General features: G+C 51.7%; 1 protein-coding gene across 1 annotated transcript in view; it reads right to left on the reverse strand.

Moving 5' to 3' along the window:
- The window catches only part of TJP1 (tight junction protein 1), a 140835-nt gene that overhangs the window by 9943 nt on the left and 110085 nt on the right, over positions 1-20807 (reverse strand). Inside the window, exons 10-20 of the mRNA XM_049782664.1 lie at positions 15652-15791; positions 14604-14709; positions 12177-12327; positions 11207-11315; positions 10302-10521; positions 8654-8838; positions 8429-8524; positions 4362-4444; positions 3281-3491; positions 2938-3038; positions 50-232 (exon numbers count right to left, since the gene is read on the reverse strand). Of these exons, the coding sequence (XP_049638621.1) occupies positions 50-232; positions 2938-3038; positions 3281-3491; positions 4362-4444; positions 8429-8524; positions 8654-8838; positions 10302-10521; positions 11207-11315; positions 12177-12327; positions 14604-14709; positions 15652-15791 (1585 nt within the window). The remainder of the gene's footprint in view (positions 1-49; positions 233-2937; positions 3039-3280; positions 3492-4361; positions 4445-8428; positions 8525-8653; positions 8839-10301; positions 10522-11206; positions 11316-12176; positions 12328-14603; positions 14710-15651; positions 15792-20807) is intronic.

The raw sequence follows: 20807 nt of genomic DNA on the forward strand, positions 1-20807 counted from the left end.
TGACAGGCTCCGAGGAGCGGGTGATGGCAGACTCCGGGGGAGTCCCCACCTCATCATTAAGGGTCTCGTCTAGTTCTTGATCAGTGTAGGCCCCGCCTTCTGTGTCTGTGTCTTCATAGTCAGACGTGTGTCTGCTGTCTGTGCTATACATTGAGTACTCGCTACCCGGGGCTGACAGGTAGGACAGCCGATCGTCATGCAAGTCAAGGTCATCGCTTGTGGCACCGTCCGCCTGGGTCAAATGAAAGTAAATCAGAGTTTTATTCAGCAGTTCTCGGGAGAGCGGGTCTGCCCTTCCCGGGGGAGCCGAGAAGGCGAGTATGCACGGAAGAAGCTGCCCCTGCTCTCACAGAGAGGAGCTGCCGGTGAGGAAAGAGCTGGGGGGCTGGGCCAGCACCGCGGACACCCCCCAGGTGCCGGCTGTGACCAGAAGGGGCTGGATGAAGGAGGCTGGAGGAGGAGGGAGAGGCCCAGCCCCGAAAGACAAGGATAGACCACAGGCAGGCCCTGCAGGCGTGGCAACTTGCTGGCCACTCGAGTGCCAGCCGGACAAGGGGGGAGAGAGCCTGCCACTAGCCTAGCGAAGCCGACAGACGGGACACGGACAGGACGACGCATACAGGGCCGAATGCAGGTGGAGGCACCCGAGACAGAGTGGGGCGAGATCAACAGATGTGGGGAGTCTGCACAGAGGCTGGCATTGGCCTAACCCTGCAGAAACCGTGTCTTTGGCTTCTCATTTCCCACAGAGGCATGTCGCCCACATGTGAGGGCATGTGAAAGGCAGTTGGTCCAGTCACGTCCAAGGAACAGAGGGGCAAGTGCCTTCCGGGTGAACTTCCAAGCAGACGAGAAAGAAGGGAAGGCTGGGGGGGAGGGAGGGGCGGGGGACGGGGAGGTTAGGAAATCAAAGTCGCCACCGACAGGGGGCCCAGGATGTGTGTTTGCAAAGAGGGCCTGGAACCAACTGGACCCAACGGTCTGGAAGATGTGGCTGAGAGACAGTGAGTCAGTCGGTGGAAGGAAGGCCACAAGCACACGGGTACTTTCCTGACTCTGCCAAGAAAGTCCCTAGGTGGAATCTTCCAGATGCCCCTTCCAGATGGGGTCCTTCTGGGTTGCCGAGGACCCACGTCCCAACAGGGACCAGCCCACCTAAACCTCCCTGGCTTCTACACTCCGCAAAGGTCGTTGCAGAGAAGGAAGCTTTTCTGGGCTGGTTAGGGGTCTGCCAGCGAGCTCCTGAAGGAAGCCTGGCGAGAAGAGCCTCAGCTTGCCCGTCTGCCTGGTTTCAGCTCTGGAGCACAGAGGAGGAGGAGCAGCAGATGAGGAGGAGGAGCAGCCAATGGACAGACACGGCCCAGTGGGAAGGGGGCCTCAGGCTAACCAAGGGCTTGGGCGAGCAGGGAGCCCACAAGACTGCGTCAGAACTCAAAAAGAAATCTTCCCCGACACCAGAGCTCAGAAAGGAATCCTTCCCAGCCGGCAGTCTTAGAAAGGAGAATCCCTTCCTTGTGATCAGCTTCAAGGCGCTGTTCAGGAGAGTCAAAGGAAATGCCGACAACCTTAGTTTTCAGAGTCTGGTCTGACTGACGGCACTCGACGGAAGGAGTGAACAAATCGCGCTTCGAAGGCAGAGAACCTTCCTGGCTACAGAACAGAACAGGCCTCTCAGTCTGACCTTTGCGCCCCCTCCCTTCCAGGGATGCTCGGTCTTCGAGAATTCGGCCAAGAAGGGTTTGCGTGAAGACAGGAGAGAACATGAAACCCCACGGCCCACAGCCCTCCCAGACAAGGACACATCGACTGCGCGGAGGCGCGCCTGGCAGAGGCTGCGGAGGGGCAGGCCGAGGGTGGGGCGGCGTGTCAGACGCACAGGAGCAAGATTCAGTGATAGGTAGTAGGTAGTGTGGTGCAATGCATCCCCGGAACCCCATATGCCGGCTGCTGGGGCCGCTCCCTGGGGCGAACATGCCCTGCTCCAGAGACCCCCGGTTCTGGGCCTGGGTGCTACTGGTTCCGGGGGTGGCATGGAGTCTCAGCATGCAGCATGCAGTCGGACCACCGTGACAGCTCAGCCAGGCATGGGTAGCGGGAGCCATGCAGAGGCAACAACAAAAACCAGGCAACGAGGAAACAAGAAACAGACGAAAACCTTGGCCACCAGAACAGAGGAAGGTACAGATCTGAGGCGACACACACTGAAAATGGGAGCTCCCTCACCTGCAGCTCTCCTGCCCCAGAGGGCCCCCCCACTGCCCAAAGGACCAACGGCAGAAACATGGCTGTTTGGATGGAGAAAGAATCAGAGCCAACGCTAAAAAAGAGGCACTATTTATTTTGTCCCAAATCCCAGGCTGTGGAGAAACAGGGAGGAGCTGGGGACATGCTGGAGCAAAGGGCTCGGCCCTTCCTCCGACTCTTGAGAGGACAGAGACACACTTGGATTCCTTATGGGGATCCAAATGAGCTGCTCCACCCTCTCTCTACAGCCGCTTCTGGGGGGGGGGGTCTGCACCGTGAGGTGAACCATCTGCCCCCAACCAATCCTCAGAGAGAACCCACAGCAAGGCTCCAGCCCTCCAGTCAGGAGGCAGATACGCCTGGCCTTTCTGGTCTCCCCTGAAAAGCAGCTGCAGGGCGGGTCAGGGAGACCAGAGGGAGGAGGGAGGTGCCTGCTTTGCACCCGGTGACCATGGTTTTGATCTATGGCACAACACAGGGTCCCTCTGAGCACTGCCAGAAGCAAGCCCCGAGCATGGCCAGGCGTTGGACCCAAACCAAAAGCAACCAAGGCAAAACGACAACACTTCGAGAACTTTCAAGTCAGGGAGGCTCCAGGTCTCCCACAGACTGTGCCTGATCTTTTCACCCTAGACAGGAAATGCCTGGGGCTTCTCCTGATTGCTTGGGAGAGGCAGAAAGGGCAGCCCTTACCTTGCCCTCAGAGACCCACACCAGCTGGTTCTGCTGTTGCTGGATAGCATCCTTCAGCGCTCCGTACCAGCCGTCATTCATCGAATTCAGGTTGATCGTGGCTGGAAACAAATGGAGACACCGGCTTAGGGCTTGAAGGTTAGAACCGGTCTATTCTGGAAGCACTTGTCCACCGGCCACAAGATGCCTCAAGCCCTCAGACTTCGGGGCCTCGAGGCTGGCACCCCCATTTTGGAAAGCTGTTGGTTGGCTTAATGGGCACCTTTCTGAGGAGCTCGGGTAAGACTGAATCCTGACCGCGAGCAGCCTCCCCCTTGAAGCCAGAAGGCCCAGAGGCACTCACTTGTGAAAAGATGGTGGTTGTTCTTGCGGAGTTTATGAGAGCGCTCGTACAACTTCCGGGCACTTTTCCGAGACTCGGGACAGAGCCGCATCCGCATGGTCTTGACACCTTGCTTCGAGTCGGGGTTCAGGAAGACCACGATCGGGTACCACTGGGCGTAATTCAGACGGTCCACAGCATTTGGGGTGACGTCCAACAGAGCATGCTTGTCCTGCCAGTCCAAAGGGGAGAAAGGGGGGAGACGGAATTGGTGAAGGGGACGCCCGTGGGCCTCCCTCACTGCCCCTCTCTTCCTGCTTGGTTATGGGCTCAGTTACAGGATGCCTGAAATGGCATGTGGGGTGATGCTGGGGATAAAACATGAGACCTCACACTGGGAGCCACCTTCGCTAGCTCACTGAGCCCCAGCCCTGGGTTTGGGCCTCCACAGTGGGGCTCAGGGGTGATGCCTGCAGATTTTCAGGAAGACCACGGGTGCTGAGGGCTCAGGAAAGGTCAGTGGATGCCAGGGCCGTGCCTTCACCCCAACACTATTCTCTCCGGTTAGCCACACTCCCTCCCTCCCTCCCTCCCTCCCCAAGACTTAACTGGGCTCAAAACCACAGCGGAAAAATCCATAATCAGAAGTTCGTTCAATGGGATTTCTGGCCCAATTAACATCAACGTCTGAACCAGTTAGTGCTAACAACAAATCCAATGCTGGGGCACTGTGCCCGCGAAGAGAGGATAAACAAGAGCCCGGTGCTCCCAATGGCACCCCAAGGCCGAAACTCCAGTGTTTACGGGGCAGCCTAAGTGGCATGTGTCTAGACAAGCTTCTGTAAAATAAAAGCTCCTGACACAGGATGCTCTTTCCTTGAAAGTGATTTCTTTTGTGTGGGGAGTTCGGGTTTCTCTCTAGCTGCCACCATAGCTCATTGCCTAACGTGACTTCAAGGCCTATTAATTAGGCCTAATTTTCTTCATGTGTACTAGGAATCTTAGCATTCACTTACTACCCTCAACTCTCAACCACCCGCACCCCGACCCCAGTCCTGGCCCCCATCCACAGCTCACGTGGAGGCAGGCTCAAAAAACATACCTGGTCTATGATCTGCTTGATTGTATGAAGGCGGATGATGCCCGAGCTACGCTGGTCAGTCCCGGCATCCCGAGGTTCGCTTTCTGCTCAGAGTCGAGACAAAAAGAAAGGGCCACACGCCGTTGGTGAGCCAGGACTGCCTCAGCCCCTGGCACTGAAAGTAGAACTATAGGACCTGCTAATAAGGACTACCTTGAATTCCTGCAACCTTCTGCTTGTTCATGCCCACAGTGACAATCAAAACTGTCCCATGAAGCCCCTTAACCTGGCCAAGCGACCACAGCAGACAACCTCTGGGTTTCCACCATTTTCCCCACAGAACTGGAGCCCCCACCTCAACGACCCTGCATCGCACACAGCGAATAGCTAAACCCAACAGGCTGGGACGGAACGGAATGACAACATCTGTTGGAGGCTGTTAGAGCTAGAGAGCAAAATGGAGTCTCTGATGCCTGAAACCTAAGGCCTGTGACAGGTGGCCGCTGTGGCATTTACCCCCTGGACCTAAAAGAAATGTTAACCAAACAAGTCAGATGTCCCAGTAAACCACCCGAGTTGCTAAGACAAGATCACATCCTGTTAAGCTACCATTGTGAAAGAATGTCTGTACGATATAAGGGTATGCTGTACGACCCCCCTACTTTCCTACAGATGTCATGGAAAAGTACTGACTGTTACTTTCGTATTTTGCTCATATATAAAAACTAGCCCCCTCTCAATAAACCTTAGCTCTTTATCAGCCAGCTTGACTTGAGCTCATTTCTTTCTCAGCCTCTTTCCTCCTTTTTAGGTCGGATCCCGCTCGTGACCCACGAATTACTTTGTGATCTTCAGTCCACCCTGCGGGCAGGGTCCTAGGGGGTCGCAAACATCCACATGGGAACTCCTTAATGGAAAACGCACCCACGCACCTCATGAGGAGGCAGCCCTGCTGGTGACCCGAGGAGCCAGCAAAGGGCCTGGGAGGAGTATGATGCAGGGACACACTTTGAGGGAGTCCTTGACACAGAAGGACTGAGGGAGAGGAGTCTGGGTGAAGTAACCAGGAGTGTGAGAGCGATGTGTCAACTGGCCCTCACGGAACCCCAAAACTGTGTGAGTGTGTTGTGGAGGAGGGAGAGCCACACGAGGCACTAGACCCACGATGGCGAACCTATGGCATGCGTACCAGCGGTGGCGCGCAAAGGTCTTGCAGCTAGCTGGCACATGGGAGGGTCCGCAATTAAGATACGCGGCACGTGCCACATAGTTTTTAGATACTAAAATCTTGTTATTAAGGTTTAATTGACATGCTGGCACTTTGAGGAAATTCTTTGGTTTTGTGCGGCAGTTTGGGCTCAAAAAGGTTAGCTCTCACTGCACTAGACGGACCCCCACCCCGGGGGCTCGAGCTCAGCCAAGAGCAGCTCCTGTGTAGACAACCCAGACCCTAAGTCGGACACTTTTCAGGCAAACCTATGAACCCTGACCAAGCAGATGCCTTCGAGCAAGTGAGCAACTGGGGAGGGAAGGAAGGAAGGAAGGAAGGAGACCGTGGCTGTCCTGCTCTAGTTGGTGTGAACAGGACAATCTCATCTGCCGGCAGAGCTCCCGCGCACCGTGAACGAGACAACCTCCTTCTAGTCCCCCAGCCACCCAAGGAGAGTTCGGAGTCACTGAGGTCGGGCTCATACCAAAGCTGAGTTTCTCTGGGTTTTCCTGGGTGCTCGCTCCCTGGAACATACCTAACACAGGCCCAGCCCCAGAGAGGACCAGAAACACCCAGGGGGTTACAGACATCCATGAGGGCAAGTATCGCACCATGAAAAGGAATTTCTCTATTTCTAGCGGAGGACTGACAGAAGGTCCGCTAAGACGCCATGTTCTTAGTGCAGACTGCTGCTTCAAATACTCCCCAGGAATATTTCAGCAGAAGGCACACCGGTAAGCCTCTCCCCTGCATGGATGGCTGGTCAATTCCTTAGAAATAGTTTTGAAATCCGTGCTATGGTACGGGTATTAAGCTTCCTTCACAACTAACATCTGATTGGCCTTTCTCCCTTCTGCTGTGTGTATTACAGGCAAATATAGCCTTGATTAAATCTATTTGTACCTGGAAAATTTCAGCACCATATTGAAGGGAATTAGTACTTGTTAACTCTTACCCCAGAATTTATATTGAAAAGGGTCCTGGCCGGCTCAAGGGACCCTATGGGATGCCGGGACTCGAACCACCATCCTTCTGCATGCGAGGCGAATGCCCTCCCTCCATGCTATCTCTCCAGCTCCAAGAATCGCATCCTTTTGAAACACAGTTCATCTCCTTCATTTTGACCTTAAGCAATGAAACCTCGCCCTTTAAAAGAGACAGTCTCTCCTCACAATCGCCTATTTTACATCTGAGGCTAGCCTGCCAGGAACTGCTTTGGGATGTTAAAACTAACATCTGGACTAAGAGCCCAACTCAGGACTCTTGCTTAATATGGTTGCTTTCACCAGAGCTGCTTATTCCCCCTAACTAGGTGACCTGTTATGCACATCAAACTGGGCTACTATGAACATTTCTGTGTACTGGAAAGTATCTGTTTTGTCCATCTGCACATTCCTCTCATACCTGTAGCTGGCAATTTGCCTCACAGATACCTTTCCCCCACATTAAAAATTAGAACGCTGCTTCTCCCACACACATCGTGCGGTTTCCCATGTCTTCATCTTTGGCTGTTCGCGTCACCCACTCTCCTCAAAGAAGCTCTCTAATGCAACCGGACCCCAAAAGCTGGCCTGGGACAGGGAGGCCAAGCTGTGTCTCAAAGTGAAAACCAACAGTCTCTGCCCACATCTGCCATCTTCCCAGCAGAGAAAGAGCCCAGCTTCTCCGCCAAGCGCCAAAAGAAAATGCTGGCAGATTGTCTGTCCAACTGTCCATCTGTCTGGGCTGATCCCTCTGTGCAATTCTCAGATTCTCGGGGGAGGAGTGTGTCCCCTTTCTGCACGAGCTGCGGCAGCCCCGCACCATCCCCAACATGGCGAAACTGCCAAAACACCACGTTTGTTTCAGTCATGTAAGTCCTGGGCACCTTAACATTTCAGAGTCGTGTCAGCCCCGTAGGATTCCAGCAACCCTGATGGGCAAGTTCCCTGGAAACCTCGCACTCAGGGAGCCTGAAGAGAAACACAGAAGCCCAGCCAGCACCAACCACAGCCCAGTAATCCTCAGCCTTTGACTGAGTAACACCATGGGGAGGGAGGGAGGAAGGGAGACAGAGAGGAGAGAGAGAGAGAGAGAGAGAGAGAGAGAGAGAGAGAGAGAGAGAGAGAGAGAGAGAGAGTGAAAGAGAGAGAGGAGAGAGAGAGAGAGAAGAGAGAGAGAGAGTGAAAGAGAGAGAGAGGAGAGAGAGAGTGAAAGAGAGAGAGAGAGGAGAGAGAGAGAGTGAAAGAGAGAGAGAGGAGAGAGAGAGGAGAGAGAGAGAGAGAGAGAGAGAGAGAGATCATTTCTCATGGACCTTCATTGATCTAAGCTCGGGTCATTCCATTTGCCTTTGTGTCAGAGCAAACAAGAGAAAGTCAGTCTGTTTGTGCCTGCAAGGGGGCAGGCTGGGGTGGTGGATGGAAACTGGGGACACTAGTGGAGGGAAGGCTACGCGGTGGGATTGAGGTTGGGACACTTAATGCCTAAAGCAACTGTGTTATGGACACCTCTTAAGTGTGGTGTTAGGTAAAGAGGACTCTTGTTTAGTCCGTCCTCCCTAAGAACGCTGAAGGACCTGAAGTCCTGGGGTCCAGGACCAGGTCTTCTCAACCTCACAAAGAACAGTAGGACACAAGCTCAACCACCTAGGCTCCATCCCGATGATTCAACTGAGCGAACATAAATGCAAACATACCACCACGTCAGCAGGCCACAGACCCTCCCTTCAGAGCTGAGTCCCAGGTGTGTCTGCCAACCGAGCACCCGCCACTTTCCAGAGAAAACCTCTTTCTGCACCTCCCTTCCCGCTCTCTGCTCTGCCCCTCCTCCAGAGAATGCCAGCCACCAAGGGAACGAAATGGCCTGAGGGGCTCCTTGCAGGTGGCTGGTGGTGACTTACTTGCAATCTGGTAAATATCTGGCTCTTCTCTGGCCAGTTTTTCTCTGGCGACATCCGCTATGGGTCCAAAGATGGTGACGGGTCTCAAAAATCCAGCTGTGGAGGAAGGCAAGCAAGAGATGTTTCTCGGTCCCACCTACCTCCCTGCTCACCTGATTCCCACTGAGGTGGGACTTGGTGGGTCGGGGCAGGCCCTTCCCCCAGGAATGTAAGGAAACACGCTACCTTCTCTAAGAACAACTCTCTCGTACGCAGGGAACTTGGTCTGAACCGGCTGAGCGGACAGGTCCTCCCGGCTCTTCCGGAGGTTCCTCTTGGAGCTTCGGAGGCCCCGGAAGCGCCAGAAGTCGGCGCGGTCGCCGCCAGCCGTCTTGGGAAGCGTGTACTGCACACTGGCCAGTTGCTCGGCCCTGGGGAGAGACAGATGCCCTGAAGGTGCCACTTCAGCCCCCCAACTCCCACCAGCTTCAACCAAACCAGGGCAGATTCCTTGTCCCCAGCTCTGCCAGGGGGTCAGAACCCCTTTTGCCATTACCTGTGTGTGACAAGTGTAAGGTAAACAAAGGCTTTTGATAGAGTTTCCCCCCCCCCTTTTTTTTGGTTTGGTTTTTGGGTCACACCCAGCAGCGCTCAGGGGTTACTCCTGGCTCTATGCTCAGAAATGGCTCCTGGCAGGCACAGGGGACCTCATGGGACACAAGGATTTGAACCAACTACCTTAGCTCCTGGGTCGACTGCTTGCAAGGCAAACACCGCTGTGCTATCTCTCCGGCCCCTAGAGTTCCCATTTATATCTGTGTTCTCTCTGCCTGCCTTCCCCCCCCCCCCCCCGGGGGAAGGGGTTTTATTTGGTTCTCAATAAATGAGAGGCAGGAGCCAGAGCTGTGGCACAGTGGTAGGGCATTTGCCTTGCAAGCAGCTGACCTAGGACAGACTTTGGTTCAATCCCCCGCTTCCCATATGGTCCCTCAAGCCAGGAGTGATTTCTGAATGGATAGCCAGGAGTAACCCCTGAGCATTACCAGGTGTGGCCCCAAAACCAAAAATAAAAAAAAAATAAATGGGAGGCAGAAAATTGGAGGAGGGGCTGTCATCTCAGTTTGTGGTTCCACGTGGTGGAGCAACTGGCTCGTGGGTAAACAGCTTACTTTGAGAGTTTTTCTGGCCTGCTAAAACCTTCATATCTGTGTGGATTATTTATTGCAGAGTGTTGGGTTACTGGTCCTACCCTAATCAAAAATTGTGCCCTACCCTAGTGTGTGACCTGGCATTCTGCTCCCACCCTAGGGTGGTACCTGAGTCTGGTGTATAAAAGCAAGGGTCTGGGGCCAGCGAGGTGGCGCTAGAGGTAAGGTGTCTGCCTTGCAAGCGCTAGCCAAGGAAGGACCTAGGTTCGATCCCCAGGTGTTCCATATGGTCCCCCCAAGCCAGGAATAACCCCTGAGCATCAAATGGTTGTGGCCCGAAAAACCAAAAAAAAAAAAAGGCAAAAAAAAAAGCAAGAGTCTGTGGAAGGCTAGGACATTTTTCTGGGGCTGATGCTGGGGCTTTTGCTTCAGCCTTATCCACTGAATAAAGCTGATATCTCCTGAAGACCGACTGCCTGTGAGCTTTCTACCCGCCGCTTTCACCTCAGAACCGCCGGCTGAACAGGGTGGCAGATGCGTGGTCCGAGCTGGAGGAGAAAGACCTCATCCTCCATCCCACCATCAGCCAGCCCAATCAAGGGCTGACTTGCAACAGCAGAGTACTACAACCAGGACCAATACGTCCTGTCCTTTCCAGATAGGAGGAATGGGATTTCCCCTTCCTTCCTTGGGGACAGTGGAACGACCAATCTGCCCTCCTACAACAGGTACCCCAAGACCCATACCTGTTCTTGTTAGGGATGATGCCTCGCTCCACCTCCTTGTGGTTCTTGCCGATGCGAATGGCGAGCCAGGAGCCCAGCTTCCCATTGTACAAGGTATCTACCACACGGAACACCTCGCCCTTGTTGAAGCTCAGGCCGTAGGGAGACTCCTTTTCATACTCGAAATGGGTCCGAATGTAGAAAGAGTCTCCAACATCGGACTCAACGATGCGGCGGTAGACTAGAAGAAACCAAGACAAGAAAATGATGAGATGGATTAGAAAGTGTCCGGAGACAACAATGTCCAGTCTGGCGAGATGAAGAGCAACAGAAGCAGTAGTGTCCACTCCTGCTGACCCCTTCCTGTATGCTGGGAATCACACTGACAAACGTACCCTGGCGAGGGAAAGTGCTGTTGTCTTGAGGATCAGGATCCAAGAACATCCACCACCCAGAAACCAATTGAGCCATTGGCTCTGAGCCACACCGCCCTCTCCTTGAAATCCTCAGCGGGGCCAATACCTGGAAGCATGCTTGACCCCAAGTCCAATGGGACAGGAGAGGGTCCGCCCGTGGCAGCTAACAAGGCCCAGGCTGCCTCCAATAGGCATGTCTGATCTCCAAGGCCAACAGGCATCAACGAAGAGACCCAGCCCTGGGGAAACCGGCAGCCTGAGTCAGAGCATCGGCAGGCATCAGCTGGGGTGTGGGTGTACAGAACCACCAGTACAAACACACATGTTGCTTCGTGTGTGAAACAGGCAGTGGCCAGCCCTGCCCATGCCCAGAGTGTGGGCACCAAGTGAGGGATGAAACAAACTCAGCGGTCACCCAATTTGGGATTATTTAAAAAAAAAACAAAACCATGGTAAGAGCACAGCAGCCCCGGCTGCCAGCTTCTCGCCCTGTCTCTGAGTGTGGCTCACCGTCCTTCTTCTTCTGAGCCAGGATGGTCACTTCCTCTCCTTTGGGGAGGTCCAGCAGGAAAAGCACCGCTTCCTCACGGATGATGTTCGTGAAGTCCACGTTGTTGACCTGTGGAATCGTTTTGCAACTTAGAACGTGTTCTGTGACGTCAGAAATGAACTTTGCAAAGCTGACTTCCTCTGAGGAACTTCAATGGGGACATTTTAATTTGACTCTGGAGACCAAGATGTCAACCAACAACAATGCAGGACCAAGCACAAGAAGTGAGCTTGGAAGGTTGGACTCTGGAGTCCCTGCAGCCCAATCTTCAGGATGGGCCACAGCAGCACCAGCCAGTGTTGGTCCCAAGACCGATTCTCCTTCCAAACGTCCTTCGTGTAGAACTCTCTGCTTCCAAACTTCAAACCATCTAAATGTGACTATCCAAGAGACAGGCTTCTGACAGGTGTCTGGAGACAAGCCCCCAGACAGTGAAGCATAAGGCACCTGGGAAGATGCCCAGGGGTGCCTGTCCTGTCCACGCTGGCACCCTGTCCTCACAGCACAAGCCCCAAGGACCAAAGGGAAACTTCCCAAAATGTCACAAATGTGCCTGGGAAGGATCTCAGCCGCTGTTGTTTTCACCTTCTGAAATTTTGCTTCCAGTCAAGAAACCAGCATGGACAACTTGGCAATGTGGTGTGCAAAGCGCTTGCTCTCACTGAGTTGCAAACATCCCTCCCTGATCTAGCATAAACAATGAAGAACAATTATTTCTAGTTGTTTCTAGATGACTGATATGAGGGGCATGGGAGGGGACCTGAGGACCTGAGCGTGACATATAGGACAACACCTACCCATGCTTAGTCAATGGAATCGCCCTGCTAGGGCTCAAAGGGCAAGCAGAAAGGCCGACCTCTAAGCCTGATGGGAAGGGGAGGCAGAAGCTGCCGCTGGCAGTGAGGGGCTTCAGGGCTGGGATAGACCTACCCTGAGAATCTGGTCGCCCTCCTCTAGGCCTTCCTTGGCTGCGGGGCTGTCCTCCAGAACACCAGCGACGAAGATTCCAACGTCATTCCCTCCAGCCAGCCGCAAACCCACGCTGTCTCCTTTCCTGAATTTCACCAGTTTCATGCTGGGCCTGTTAAAACCAAGTCTCCTTTGAGATGCTGGGGGGGAGCTTGAAAGAGGATCGCACATAGCTGGGATGTGAAACATCCTCAGAGAGAAATACAGGACCTTCATGCAGGAAATTCCCCACACCACAGACTGGGTGAGTAGAATTAGTATTAGAGCCCCAAATCAGATCAGATCAGATCGCATTTCACTTTCTGATGAAAGGAATTCTAAACTATTCCAATGTGACTCCCTCCTCTTCCCTACATCTCTCCCTCCAGCAATCCGCCAAGCCCCACGCCTTCCCCTCCTCTCCAGCCTCTCAAAAACACCCCCAAGGCAGTCCAGTCCCCTGCAAAGGCCTCTTCCACCACCACAGAGGAGCCTGACAAGCATAGCCCTTTCACCAAGACATGACAAGGGGACCTTCCGGCCTAGTCTTGGGAAGGGTCACAGCCAAGGAGGCAGAATCAGATCCAGACCCCTGGCTCACACCACAAGGGGGTCTGGTCTAGGAGCTCAGGACTGCAGGTCCCACCCTCAGCTCTCCTTCCTCTGTGCTCGTTCTGCAACTATCCCAGGGACATACAAGGTCTGTGACTAACATTCCTTTGACTCTCGGTTAGGACAGCCTTGAGGCAATTCTCAAGAGGGAGAACATGAGGGGAAGATTCCATCCCACCTGCAAGAGCTGAAGCTTAGCTAACGTTAAAAGGACCCTCTCCTGGGCCCACATCAGTGGAGCCACAGTACAGCAGAGAGGGTAATTGTCTTGCAGGCAGCTTTGATCCCCTGTACCCTCTATGGTCCCCCAAGACCCTCTAGGAGCAGTCCCTGAGTATAGAGCCAGGAGTAACCAATCCCTGAGCACTGCCAGGTGTGACCCAGAAACAAACAAACAAAAAACATGCTCTCTCCCATTGGAAAGACTCATTTCAGAAGTTTCTTTTTCAAAAGCTTTATAGCTGGGACTTGCAAAGGAAGCAGGTGTCTCGCTTTAACTTGCCACAGGAAACTTCTAATTAGTCGACAGATGCTCCTTTTACCAAGAAACAACAAAACTAAAGTGATCGTGATGACTAACTTCATGATTCGAAAAGAAGGTTGACATTTGGGACCAGCGAGGTGGCGCTAGAGGTCAGGCGTCTGCCTTGCAAGCGCTAGCCAAGGAAGGACCGCGGTTCGATCCTCTAGCATCCCAAATGGTCCCCCCAAGCCAGGGGCAATTTCTGAGCGCTTAGCCAGGAGTAACCCCTGAGCATCAAACGGGTGTGGCCGAAAAACCAAAAAAAAAAAAAAAAGTTGACATTTGAAAAAAAAAAAAAACCTGACATCTCTATCCCACAAAATATAAAATATGTGGCAATAAAAGGAGTGGACAAGAAACCATTATTTCTTGGGGTTGTTAACTCAACAAGATCTTCCAACATGGTGACTCCGTTGACAGGAAGCGCCTGTCCACACCAATATGTCAAAAAGCACAGCCACCACGGCGATGTGTGTGTGTGTGTGAGCGTGCTTTGTGTGACAGCAGGGGGCCAGGACCCACTTGAGGGAAGCTGGTTCAGGGCCACCAGTTTCTGTGACCCGAAGAAACAGTCCCCAAAGGCGAAGCACAGGGTTTTAACAAAAGTTATTAGAAGGGGCAAAAGAATTCAAATGCTGAGGGAGGAGAAGATTCTGTCATTTTGGGATTCCTGACCTGAAACTAGGTGGAAGACAAGGGAAAGCCATCACCATTATGATGTTTCCTGTTTGTTGGCTCTACTAAATCTATAACATCAATTACAGACCAATCGCAGCTCTCCCAAGCTGGACAGAACATTTAGCAGTAGCACTGGTCTGATAAATGGTTTACGGGGCCAAAAAAAAAAATCTTTTTACTTTCCTTTTGTTTTTGGGACACATACCCCTGGCTTTGTTCTCAGGGACCACTCCTGATGGGGCCCTTGGGATTACAAGGAATGCCAGGGATCAAACCCAGGTTGGCGGCTTGCAAGGAAAAGGGCTTAGCCACTGTGCTCTCTCTCTGGCCCTGATGTCATACTTTTTTTTTTTTTTTTTAGTTTTTGGGTCACACCCGGCGGTGCTCAGGAGTTACTCCTGGCTGTCTGCTCAGAAATAGCTCCTGGCAGGCACGGGGGACCATATGGGACACCGGGATTCGAACCAACCACCTTAGGTCCTGGATCGACTGCTTGCAAGGCAAACGCCTCTGTGCTATCTCTCCGGGCCCCTGATGTCATACTTTAAGTCATGCTTCATGCTAGACAGATCAAGAATAGTCTCAAACACCATTACCGCAGAATCCCGTCTTCGTGCGCGGAATTGGACAGAAGCCCATCAGAAGGGCTGACAGGTAAGTCCACGTCGGGCTGGCCAACTTGAGCATACACAGGCTTTGGTTCTAAGGGAAGGAAAGCGGTAAGTCAAGTTGTGTTTAAAGAAAGTTTTCTTCGAATCTATTTTAAAAGGGAGCAGATGAAAACAGAAGCCATCAGTAAAACAACCAAGCAATAGAAAGTTCACAGATGACAAAGCATACGTAACCCAGCCCACGGATCTCTGTGAGAAGAGAGCTTGAGTCTTTCAACATGTCTGAGATGTCTTATCAAAAATACACTCGTTTTTTTTTTTTCCGTGGCTCCAGCTCAAGGATCTGAAATGTCTTTTTGCCAGCAGAAAGCCAGAGAAGCAGCCATGACTTTAAGAGGGGAGGGAGGTGGGGCCGGAGAGATAGCATGGAGGTAAGGTGTTTGCCTTTCATGCAGAAGGTCATTGGTTTGAATCCCGGTGCCCCATATGGTCCCCCGTGCCTGCCAGGAGCAATTTCTGAGCATGGAGCCAGGAATAACCCCTGAGCATTGCCGAGTGTGACCCAAAAACCACAAAAAAAAAAAAAAAAAAAAAAAAAAAAAGAGGGGAGGGAGGCACCCTCTGGTTCCACTCAGAAGTCTCCAGGGGTCCACACGAATTGCGATGCCCACCTGGTCACTCGCAACAGAGCAGAGGCAAGACTGGGCATGAGAAGCGGGATTCACGGGAGCGCCATCCCCCCTTTCCGAGCAATGGAGCTCAAAGCATTCCTCGCAGCCTGGCTTCATAGACTGACACCTACAAGGTCAGGCTTTTATGTATAAAATATTCTAACAGGCGCCAGAAAGAAAAACTGGACTGCACCAATTTGTTTCAGTGGCTTCTGTGAGCGGGCCCAAGGAACACCCCAATGACAGAAGGGCTGTCATCAGAAATCACGTCTGGTCAGGAACTTGGAAAAACCACCGTGGAGTCCCCTGGTCCCACCCAGAAGGAGCAGGCGGGTGACCATGGGCACTGGGGGGCTTCTGACCTGGAAGTGTGGGTACTTGTTTCTCATTCCTTTCAACTCGAACTTCTTCTACCATTTTGGGGGCCGGATCATCGATGTGCTTGACGGGCGTGGAGATGGCGCCCGGTTTAGAATTCCTCTCATCCTCTCTGCTCCGGAGACTATGGATTTTCAAAACGGGGAGATCATCAGAACAAAGAATTTTCAAATTGGAAGAACAGCCATGTCAACTTATAAGCATAAGAACTTGCTCTAAGGGATCGATCACCAAAAATACCATCGGATATTAGTAGCTAAGTAGAATGGGGGTAGGAGGGGGGCCGGAGCAATAACACAGAGGGGAAGGCGTTTGCATGAGGCCTGATGCAAGGGAATATTCGAGGTCAGGAAGATCCCGGAGGCATAGCAGAGGGACTCTCAGCATGCTCGGCCCCAGCACGCTCCAGCCTCAGCAATTCGGAAAACCCCTGGATTGGACTGGACAAATTTCAAGATGTGGCTCATGGGGCAAAGACCTGGAAAGTTCCTCATCCACAGTGTGAAAAGCCAGAGTGAGGGAACCAGAGCGGTAACACAGCGGGGAGGGTGCTTGCCTTGCACATGTCCCACCCGGGTTCGATCTCCAGCATCCCAGAGTCCCCTGTGCACCATCTGGAGTGATTCCTGAGTGCAGAACCAGGAGTAACCCTCCTGAGCCCCCCTGGGGTTGAACCAAAAACAAATACAAAATCAGGTCTGTGACATTCACTTCGGTTTTGGGGGTGGCCTGAAGCACACGTGGAGAAACCCAGCAACGGCTGTGCTCAGGGCTTACCCAGGAACCGTGGCTGGCCACAAGCAACTCAGGCCTCACCTCCTGGTTCTCACTCTGGTGAAAGCTAAGGAAGAGGCTGGTGACTTAGACAACCCAGCACATGCTCTCACACGTGTGCTAAAGTGTCTAGCACAGCAATCACAGGGAACGTGACCTAGCCCATGCGGGACGCAGCCAAGCACTTATTCTGAGGCTGATTCAATGCCTGGAGATGAGAACTGAAACATTAACGAGAGTGACAAGGGAGAGGGAGGCAAGGGACAAGGAGATCAGTGTTAGACTTTCTCTCAACCATTTTCATTTTAACAACCCAAAAGTCTTTTAGGTTATTTATTTTTAAATAAATGTTTCACTGAATCACGTGAGATACAGCAACAAAGCTGTTCGCAATTGAGTTTTGGTCAATGGCCAACACCCTTCACCAGTGCAGATATAGATATATATATAGATATATAGATATATATATTTTATTTATTTTTATTATTATTTATTACTTATTATATATATTTAGTTTTTGAGCCACACCAGGTGATGCTCAGGGTTACTCCTGGCTATGCACTCAGAAATCACTCCTGGTTTGGGGGACCATATGAGAAGCCAGAGGATTGAAATGCAGTCTGTCCTAGGTAGTGTGTGCAAGGCAGAGAGCCTTATGCCCTATGCCACTGCTCCAGCACCACCAGTGCATCTCTCTCTCTCCCTCCCTCCCTCCCTCCCCAAACACTCTTAGAAGACAAATTTGATATATGCACAAAGATTTCAGATTATTTCAAAAATCAGAGCGTTTTAGGATACTGTGAATTATTTCAAAGTTGAATAAGGTCCAAATTAAAGGCAAATAACAGCACCCTCTAAGTGTATGTATAACATTACATCTTTTTTTTTTTTTTTTGGTTTTTCGGACCACACCCGTTGATGCTCAGGGGTTACTCCTGGCTAAGCGCTCAGAAATTGCCTTGGGGGGGACCATATGGGACGCTGGGGGATCGAACCATGGTCGCAATCTTTCCTTGGCTAGCGCTTGCAAGGCAGACACCTGACCTCTAGTACCACCCTCACTGGCCCCAACATTATATCTTAATAGGAAAGATTATTTTCCCTGTAAACCTCAGAAACTTTTTGTTTTTATTTTCATATTCATTTTGCCACTAAGTGGGAAGGGGTGTGTGTTATAGTCTTTTTTTTTTTTTTTTTTTTTTTTTTTTTGGTTTTTGGGCCACACCCAGTAACGCTCAGGGGTTACTCCTGGCTATGTGCTCAAAAGTTGCTCCTGGCTTGGGGGACCATATGGGACACGGGAGGATCGAACTGCAGTCCGTCCAAGGCTAGCACAGGCAAGGCAGGCACCTTACCTTTAGCGCCACCGTCCGGCGTGTTATAGTTTTAAATGACAGCTATTAAGAACTCTCATACGAACTAGACGTTTAGAAAAAAATTAAAGCACAGGTCAACATTTTCAGCCAGTTTACAAAATACAATCTCACATACAGTGAGTCCAACTATGAATAAAAATTTAAGCTTTATTTTCAAATATATCTAATACATCTAGGAGTCTTCGAGTCTCAAAAGCAGAACGGAAGAGCCAAGTCTCCCAGTCTTTTTGCATTGGGAAGTGCTAATGGTGGGCTGCAAGCAAGAGCCTTAGAAAGAACAGAAAACTGCCTGGTTCCAATAGTTCTCTACTTCCATTGCTCACTCTGACGTGCAGACTTCCAAGGATTCGACTTAAAATAATGCAGCGGGGCCAGGAAGAGGTTCAGTGGGAGCGCTGGGTCCCTCCCACACTCAGCACTGCCTGGTCCCCAGAAGAAGGGGCGGAAGAGTCCACGAGTGCCAGAATCCACACCCAATCAATCCCATCAATACCACCAACACCAAAGAACTAAAGATGTACAGTCTTGAGTTTTGTCTCTTAACTTCAAACAACAACTTCACACATTTCAAATGTGGCTGATGACAGCATTGACTCATATCTTTGTCCTGAAATCAGTGGCAACGGCCAATGTCCTGGCAAGTGATGGCAGCTGGGCTCGATGGTGACAGATGGGTCACCTTCCAGAACCACTATATTGCCTTCCAGGGCCCACATCCTGTTGAGTTCCTACTGATCACCTTTCCTTCCGGGTCACAACTCCGGATGGATGGAATTAAATTTTTCTTTGATTTTTTTTTAAGTGCATTTCCATTATCTACCAAAAGATGGAGGCATTATTCAACAACATTCAAACACTCTGGGGCTCTCTATTCAGCTCAGAGTTAGAAAGCCAGCCGCCAGGGTCAAGTTAAACGTCCCCAAAGGCTTTCAAGTGAGATGAGATCAACAAATATATTTCATTTCACCCTTGATGCTCCAACTGTTATCGAGCCAAGAGAAGCCACTAATAAAGCCTTCACACACAGTCTCATCAGCCATCAGCATCCAATTATCCCGCAGTTTTGAGGATCCCCTCGGAACCCGCTGAGGGTGTCACATGGCTAGAGGCAAAAATCTGAAGCCGATTGAGTTTCCTCACAGAATAATCGACCTTTCTTCAAGCACAAAAAATATTCCATTCTTCTGAATGACTGAGCACTGCAGAAGGTTCAGAGGCAGGACTGGCCCACCCAGTGGCCCTGCCTGAAAGACACTGATAGGCCGTGGTGAGGAGAGTGCAGGTTCCGGGCCCTTCCTCACACAATTCTACCCTAATGGATTTCGGAGAATAGCAAAACCTCATTTAAAAATAAAATCCACCCTGATGGCTCCCAAGAGTGAGACTTCATTAAAAAATCTTTTAAAAAGATCTTACGCCATTACGAAAGCAGGTGTTTTTTCAGTCACTGGGACTTTTCCCCTCTGACGTTTTTCTCCAGAACCCCCAGGCTGCCTGGTAGGCAACCAGGTAGGTTTTGGGATCCACAGGCTCCGGGTACCAGTGGCTGGCCGGGAGGGGGGGGGGTGGCGGGGGGGGGGGGTGTTCCAGCACGACCCCTGGGCTTGGCGAACAGGACTCGCTCCTGCCGGCAGCATCAGAGTGTATCAAGCACTCGCTGAGCTGAGCCTTCCTGTGAGGAGTTGACTGGCTGAGCAACCTGCTTGGATTAACCTAGCAGCCTCTGTGCAGGGCCTGGGCAAAGGGTAGGCAGCCTAGACAGGGCCTGTGTTCAGGGTGAGGCTGAGGGGGAGTGCTCGGCCAAGACGTGAGGTGCTTCAGCAGGAAGGCCCAACTCAACTGCTAGACACTAGCTTCTTTCTTGTCTCAACAGAAAGAGGCATTTTGGTTTTTTTTGTTTTTGTTTATTTGTTTTGTTTTTTTGTTTTTGTTTTTGGGCCACACCCGGCGGTGCTCAGGGGTTACTCCTGGCTGTCTGCTCAGAAATAGCTCAGAATAGCATCTACCTACCTACCTCCTTCTCGTCCCTCTCTAACGCTCAGAATAGCATCTACCTACCTACCTACTTCTCGTCCCTCTCTAACGCTCTCCCTCCTCCTCTCTCCTCCGTCTGTCTGTCTCTCTCCCCCCATCTTGCTCTGCAGCCATACAGGTACTCAAGTACTTCTGAGAAACTTATTGGCATCCACCATCTGCCTCAGACTGGGCTGGTCTGAGTTAGAAGGAAAACAGAGAAACCGCATCGTTTTTAAATATCTGTTCTAATGGGAAACTATTCACTTAAAAGAAAAAACACCTATTTTTGTAAAATGTAATGATTTTTAACAAGAATAATTGGGGAAATCTTTGGACTCTTGCGAACAGATCCCTCCCTTCCTGACAGACTGCCCGGCTCCATTTACCCTTCCCGGGCCAAACACTCGAGTCTGTTCAGATGGCTCATCCGAGGAAAAGCCCCTGGGCTGTGAGACGGGCTTCACGGCCAAGGCTGTGCTGGTTCGTTCAGCTGGCAAGGCCACCCAGTGCCCCTCTGTGACCAAACTTGGGAAACAAGGCTGGCACCCACTTCCATGTGTCTGTCTGCGTGTAAGCATGGATGGTCTTGTCAGAGAGTCACACGTCATGTCTACACTGTGCTGCTAGGAACCGTGTTGTGCCTGAGGCCGAGCACCAACGGCTCTAGCTAGACAGGGTTTTTCTCAAGACCAAGTTCAATAGAGACTGGGCAGGACAGGGAAGGCAGATTCCTGGCAGTTGAACCGCTAGTGCAGACAACACTCCTTCCAGTGAAACCACTCCAAAGAAAATGGGAGGGGGCCGGAGAAATAGCACAGTGGCGTTGGCTTTGCAAGCAGCTGACCCAGGACCTAAGGTGGTTGGTTTGAATCCTGGCATCCCAGATGGTCCCCCATGCCTATCAGGGGCTATTTTTGAGCAGATAGCCAGGAGTAATCCCTGAGCACCGCGGGTGTGACCCAAAAACAAACAAA

The sequence above is a fragment of the Suncus etruscus genome, chromosome 11, assembly GCF_024139225.1.
Source record: "Suncus etruscus isolate mSunEtr1 chromosome 11, mSunEtr1.pri.cur, whole genome shotgun sequence".
Lineage (NCBI taxonomy): Eukaryota > Metazoa > Chordata > Mammalia > Eulipotyphla > Soricidae > Suncus > Suncus etruscus.